At 34.9% G+C, this 7,009-nt stretch overlaps 1 protein-coding gene across 9 annotated transcripts in view; it reads right to left on the reverse strand.

The window, feature by feature from the left end:
- Window positions 1-7,009, reverse strand: part of epb41a (erythrocyte membrane protein band 4.1a) — an 86,769-nt gene that overhangs the window by 30,188 nt on the left and 49,572 nt on the right. For all 9 annotated transcript variants that reach the window (XM_016487545.1, XM_016487544.1, XM_016487543.1 and 6 more), the window contains exons 7-11: window positions 5,741-5,959; window positions 5,407-5,494; window positions 4,416-4,568; window positions 3,671-3,768; window positions 3,377-3,552 (exon numbers count right to left, since the gene is read on the reverse strand). In XM_016487545.1, the coding sequence (XP_016343031.1) occupies window positions 3,377-3,552; window positions 3,671-3,768; window positions 4,416-4,568; window positions 5,407-5,494; window positions 5,741-5,959 (734 nt within the window). The remainder of the gene's footprint in view (window positions 1-3,376; window positions 3,553-3,670; window positions 3,769-4,415; window positions 4,569-5,406; window positions 5,495-5,740; window positions 5,960-7,009) is intronic.

The following is a 7,009-nucleotide window of genomic DNA, read 5'->3' on the forward strand; positions in this document are numbered from 1 at the left end:
TTTTTTATAATGCAATTAGCTGAATGCGAGAGTGCTTTATAAACCACTAAAGTAAGACTTAAATGCATCTTTAAATATAATTTCATAATTCTATTTTATTGAAATTTGGTTCAAATCTACTGCTTAATGTACTGAAGCATTTATGATGAACTAATATATAATTTAATGTAATTTCTATTGATGTCATGTATTTACAGTAAATATATTTGAACATATGCATCTTCAATGATGAATGAAGTTGCATTAAGTACATTTACTATATATGAACTCAAAATGTATCAAAAACAAACTAGTTAATATTATAATCAAGTACATAAAACGTGCTTTAGTATGTTAGTCAACACATCAAAATAAGTGTACTTCTTTAAACACAAGAGATTATTAAACAGTGATTTAAAATGTACCTTTAAACTTTTAATTTGACATTACAAAGTGCACTTTTTAAGTCTGCTTAAGTGTGTTAAGAAATAAAAATGAAAGTGTCTCTCTTTAAGTCACAAGTCGCATTTTATTTCATTAATATATTATATAATATTCTGCAAGTACAATTTTTATATACTTTTAAGATTTAAAGTACACTACAAGTGCACATTCAATACAATTTTTGCACTACTTTTTTTCACAAGGGCAAGTTAAAAAAAAGTCTATTAAGTCATCTCAAAACATTAAATTACGTGCAAGATCATGTTTTTTTTTGTAAGAGCTGAATGTTTAGGAGGAAAGAAGATCAAGCTGAGGGCAATTAGCTCCACCTCAAGTCAGAAGGGTTTCAGGAAGAGTGCAGCCCAGAGCAGAAACCAATCAACCTGCACTTTTTGTTGTTTTGTTTTGGGGGGGGGGTTTCCCATGATATATATTTTTTTAGTTTCAGCTCTAGGACTTTCATGCCTTTTGAACTGATCAAGCTCCTGTCGGACTGTGGGAGACGCTCTGGGCTATAACTCCAACAAACACAAAAACAACTGCTTCAGGACTTTAATGTCTTCACGGGTGCATTCTGGGAGTTGTGATCCGCAAGAATTAACAATACCAAACTTACCTTCAATTAAATGTCTCAGGAAACAGCTTGTCAATCAAACTACTAATCAAAACAGCAATCTGTCTCGCTTTTTCTTCTACAAGCATTTCAGAGAGGGTCGTTTGCTGATTGCATCAACTGACTATGTAAGATTCATGGAGTTTTTTTTTTTAATGTAAATAACCTACAGTCTGCAGAAAGTAATTAAATCTGCATTCATGTTCTACCTGAGGGCTGAATGGTTAAATTATCAGTGGGTTAACCAGGGTTGTTTTTCTGGATCGCAACCCTGCTGTGAATTCACCTGCACGGCCTAAAGCAAGCACGGTTTATTTATACCACAAGAAATCACCTCCACTTTACCTCAGAGACACTCTGGCTGCGTTTCAAACTCTAGTGAGCTGTCACTGTCCACACAGGCTGCTGCCTTAATCAAAACGCAACCTCAAGAGATGGATTTGGAACGTCTCCATACAGTAGGTACCCAGTTTATCTTGACTACCCTTATGAAAAAGAAGTGTGTTAAATTGCAGATAATATAATATTAATGAAATAAAAGGCCACTTAAGTGAACTTAAAGAAAGTGCACGTTCATGACTGTTTGTTAATTACAGTTTTAAAAAGTGCAATTTGATTATAATAAATGTCAATAAAGTTTGTCATGTTTTAATGAAGTACACTTGTTTTGATGTGTTGACTAAAGCACATGTAAAGTACTTTATTATAAATTTAACTAGTGTGTTATTCGATATTACATTCTAAGTCAATATATTTAAAAGTATAAATTGCAATTTCATCATTACATATGTGTAATTACAAATATATTTAAATTCATGACAAACATGTTTCAATAGAAATGACATTAAAGTATATTTTAGTTTATCATAAATGCTTGTCTGTACATTCAGCAGTACACGCATTTCAAAAACAATATAATTATGAAATTGCATATAAAAATGTACTTATGTCTAATGGCATTTAATATAAATTTAAAATGTAAGTGTGTGTAAAAACATTACATAACACATTCAGTTCACTGCATTATTTCTGTAATAAGTACTCTTTGCTAAAGTGTATTCTGGGATTGACTTTTCTCCCATGAAGTATGACATGCTGTTTTTTTTTTTAATTCAGCCAAATGGAGGCATCCTATAGAGCAGCATTAGTGTGAAATGGACTTGACACAACTTTGAGTCACATGCACATTTCAGAAATACACTGTACTGTCAACGTGACTTAACATTTCTATCCCAAAAAGGCCAGCAGGAGTCAAGACTCAAAACCCACACCTGAGGACTGAGAAAGCTGTCCAGCATCAGGTTGTTAGTGAGTTTGTCCGCTGTGAACACTGAGAGAGTAGCCTGAATGCTGAGTCTATCCGTCCTTCAGCGCAAAGCCAGCAGAGACAAATTACTTTTGCTCACAGCTCAAATGCTTGCAGCACAACTTACATAAAGAGTCTGAGAGAAGTGCATTAGAGAACTGGAGAGAGGCCGAGAAACGGAGATTGAAAGAGCAAAAGAGATCCCAAACAGAGCAAAAGCGAGTGTCAGACTTGTGATCGAACTCCCCGAGGTGACCGGCAGTGATTGGCCAGAATCCAACAAAGAGGGCCAATCATCTGCCTCTATTTTCAATCTAACCAGCTGTATCCATAGGCAATCAGAACTGACTAAAGTAAAGGCCAAAAAAGAGAAAAAGGTAACAGTTTATTTCGAAAGTCCACTTTAGACATTCTGCACGTCAACTTATTTTACTAACCCTAACCTAACAGTCTACTAATACTCTAATGACTGCTATAGGGCTGTCAAAATTGCTGAAAAACTAAATTCAAATTTTGTACTGAAATATTATCAAAATTCGAATTATATTCGAATTTAAAATGCATAATTTCAGTTAGGGTGAAGAAAAGCTTTTGGCTTTCTAGAAATGCGTGAAATATGTGTTCTGTGTGAACAGCTTGGTTTCAGTTTTGATGTAAACAAGATCTTCTCCGCATTGATGTTCTCTTTTTCCGCAATATTTTGAATGAACAACGCAGCAGCGCCGAATCTAGTGGCTTCAGCTGGATAGGCTAACAAAAGCATTATAATGCAATGACACTTACATCGTCATTGCATCTCGTGCGCCACTGATAAGGCTGCCTCCTTGACGCACACCTAAAATTCGAATGCAACGTTTTTGCATTTGAATGTGGATTTATTTTTTTTACGAATATTCAAAATTTGATTTTTTTTTTTGACAGCCCTAGACTGCTAGTTGACATGGAGTTGCAAAGTTACTTATAGTTAGTGGAATGTCTAAAGCAGTCTATCGAAAAAAAAAAAGTGTAAACGAGAAGAATAACTGCTGACACACCTCCATCTAAGCTGCGGGATGCCCTCTTACTGGCGGAGCGCTGGAAATGCGGAGCGGGTCGGTCAATCACGGAGCTGGCCTGGCGGGTCTGGGCCTGAGTTCGGCCGCTGTAGCGGAACTTCGATCCCAGAGCCAGGAACTTCCTTGGAGTGGTGGCCGCTTCTGTGGACGTCAACCTGAGACCACAGAGTTCACGTCTCTTCATAATGTACTTGGACTCATGAATTCACAAAAACACACAGTCACTAAAGATGTGAATGCATGTTGTGATGATGTACTGTTTGACATTCATACCTGAAGAATGTGTGATGCTCCACACACACTTTCCACAGTTTCTTGGCGGCCTTATAGTTGGGCAGTTTAAAGCCAATGGCGCTTTCGTAATGTTCCAGCTAAAAAATATAGTACAACAAAGGCTGACTGAAATACCATTCTGAAATTAATTAAAAAATATCTATTTCATATATGTGTGCCTTCTTAAAGATATAAAGACCATAAAGACCATGTACTGTTTAATCTTAGATTTTAATTTTCCAGTTAATTGTACTGAGTGAAAAATAGACAACTTAATATATTTAAACAAGATGATCAATTTAAATTTGTTTTATTCATGTATGTTGTCTCAAACATCTGACATTGTAAATAAATAAATCATTTTATGTTTCAAACATCAATATCTGGATAATATTATCAAACAATGGTTAAAACTGAAACAATACAATTATTTTAAAAAATATGAAGGAACTGTGAAATAGGTTTTTGTAATAAAAGTTTGATTATATTTTCATATTTAATTTTATTTAAAAGAACAGAAATTTGCTATTTTTAAACATGTAAAAATTATTTTTAAATGATACAATTTTTTAAAATAATTCATTTAAAATTAATTATTAAAAATATATAAAAAAAAATAAAGAAAAATAATAATTCAAAATATATTTTAAAGCATGAAAAATTATCACAACTTGCAACATCGAAACAAAATAAAACGTAATGCGACCTGAATAAATTTGGTATTTCTAAGGCTTTGTACACTTACATCAGATGGCCGTATCTTGATGAAGAAACTGCTGCGTTTGTAGGAGACTTTGAGAACTTTCGGCCAGGGAAATCGATTAATCCTCAGCTTGTCCTTATACACCATCAGGCCACTGGAGCAAACGCCCAGCATTATATCCACTCCATCCAGATCCTGACAGAGAGATGAAAAAAAGAACAGGGAAAAAAATGTATAAACATAGGTCAAAGATTTTGCAATTACAAACTTCCACCACTACGAGGCGTCCTTGCTTCTCTTTTAAAAAGTGAACTCCATAATTTATTTAAATCCATGGCTTGATGCAAACAGATTGACCTGGTTTCAGCTACCAAACCAGAGCAGTGAAAGGACATGCAACATCACAAGCACTCCTGTGAGATGAAGGATATTTCCATCTGACAGATGATTTTATGACAGCTCAGATCGATGATTTCACATAAAGAAGGCAGTGGTTTAATCAGTGCTGGGGAAAGTCACATTGTCTAACTGGGACATGTAACTGAATGTATTTTAAGTCACAGCATGTCTCAGTAAATGGAGACTTAATGTATTTATGTCATGTAAATATTTTATTATTATTATTATTACTATCCAGTCACCAAATTAATGTAAAAAACTAAACAAACAAACTTACAAAAAAACATTTATCAATAATTACAAAACCAATTAATGTAAAGTATTTAAATAAAATAGGTTTTATGCCATTTTGACATATAATCTTTTTTATTTATTTATTTATTGAATGTTAAACATTTTATTAATAACATTTATTTATTTTATATTCAAGTTTATTTCAAATTTTTTTTTTTTAAGAAAATATTAGAATGTATTGCAAACCTCATAAAAAAATACAATAAAACAACAAATTTAATATTTAGTATTACAAACAACATTGTTTTGACAAACATTAACCATTTTTATTTATTTGTTTGTTTGTTTTTATTATTATTCATCATATTTATGAAAAGTGTCTCCTGTCGATCTACTGAACCTTTGCCTGGTGGAGATCAACACCATACATGGCCAGTTTTTTAGCATTCTCCAGGAACATCATATCAGCCTGAGCCGGACTCATAGATCTGTAGAAAATTAAAACAAACAAAAATAATAATAAATACTTTTTTTTTTAAATATACTATTCAGGTGTCATAACAACATTACCTTGCTAAAGAAAAGCAAAGTGCAAATGCTTATATTTTAATCTTAACCTCCTGTAATGTGCATTTATCTTGCCGGTATTAACACATATTTCCCAAGCATCCATTTATGATAAGAATATATATGGGTAAATCATCAGCCCAACAGTAAGAAGCAGTCATGATCACCTGTATGTGCGGTGAAGCTCCATGACTTTCTCCTCCAGCTCTTTGGTCTGTCCTGGGATGAGCTGGAGCTCCTTGGCATAGTCAGTGCCGTGCACCTCGGGGTCATACTCGCCCAGCTCAGACTGCAGGGCGTAAGAGCCCAGCAGGGCCAGGGTCACGAAAGAGCAAGGCAGACAGCCGTTCTTGATGTCCTTCCGCAGCTGCAAACACAAGTAGTACCTGCAGAGCGCAAATAATTTAGACATAAAGACATTATGTGCCAAGTTATCACATGTTACAAGTTGGGACAAGGTGTTGTTGCAAAATCTAATACACGAGAGTCCAGAACAGTTACCATGACAACAGCAGTAAAGTGACGTCAGCGTGCCGCTGTGATTATTCAGGGTGAAAGGGCTTTTGTAATTTACGAGTGTGATAATGAAACTGGCTAGAGAATTGCATGCTCACATGGTAGGAAACAGCAGGAGGCTTTCTATTTTATTAATGATTTAATCTGGCAAGTATCGGAGATTAGTTTTAAAATTAGTGAGTGAGCAAGCGAGAGATGGCGGGAAATGGCGGGAAATGGATATCAGTAAGGATGAGAATTGTGAGGAATTGAACTATTCTAGTTGTGATTCCAATTGTCAATTCACAAAGTTCACTTTTTTTTGTGGCACTTGTAAATTAAGTAGCAGTGCCACTGCTGAATGCATTTTTGAAGGTACTGTAGTAGGGTTTTCCACTTGCTTTTGTGGAACAAGAACTGTTACTCAGATGTCCTGATAAATTATTTGTTTCCTGCTAAGGCTGCACAATATCGGAAAACTTCTACAATTATTGAGATGATTTCGAAGGGCAATGCATTTGAATATAAAAATATGCAAAAATGGTTACAATCCTAAAGTACAGAGCCCCGCACATGGCATGCAGGAAAAAAATAGTAGGCTAAATCGTGTGCACGATTTATAAATCGAGAGAACGAATTAGTAAATTGTGCGCACGTTTTAGCAAATCGAGGGAATGAAATAGTAATCATGTGCACGTTTTAGTACATCGAAGGAACGAATTAGTAAATTGTGCGCACGATTTAGCAAATCGAGGGAACGAAACAGTAATCGTGTGCATGTTTTAGTACATCGAGGGAACGAAATAGTAATCGTGTGCACATCTTAGCAAATCGAGGGAACGAAATAGTAATCGTGTGCACGTTTTAGTACATCCGAAATAGTAATCGTGTGCACATCTTAGCAAATCGAGGGAACGAAATAGTAATCGTGCACCGTGCAC

The sequence above is a fragment of the Sinocyclocheilus anshuiensis genome, unplaced genomic scaffold (genome assembly GCF_001515605.1).
Source record: "Sinocyclocheilus anshuiensis isolate Anshui unplaced genomic scaffold, SAMN03320099.WGS_v1.1 scaffold369, whole genome shotgun sequence".
In the NCBI taxonomy this organism is placed as follows: domain Eukaryota; kingdom Metazoa; phylum Chordata; class Actinopteri; order Cypriniformes; family Cyprinidae; genus Sinocyclocheilus; species Sinocyclocheilus anshuiensis.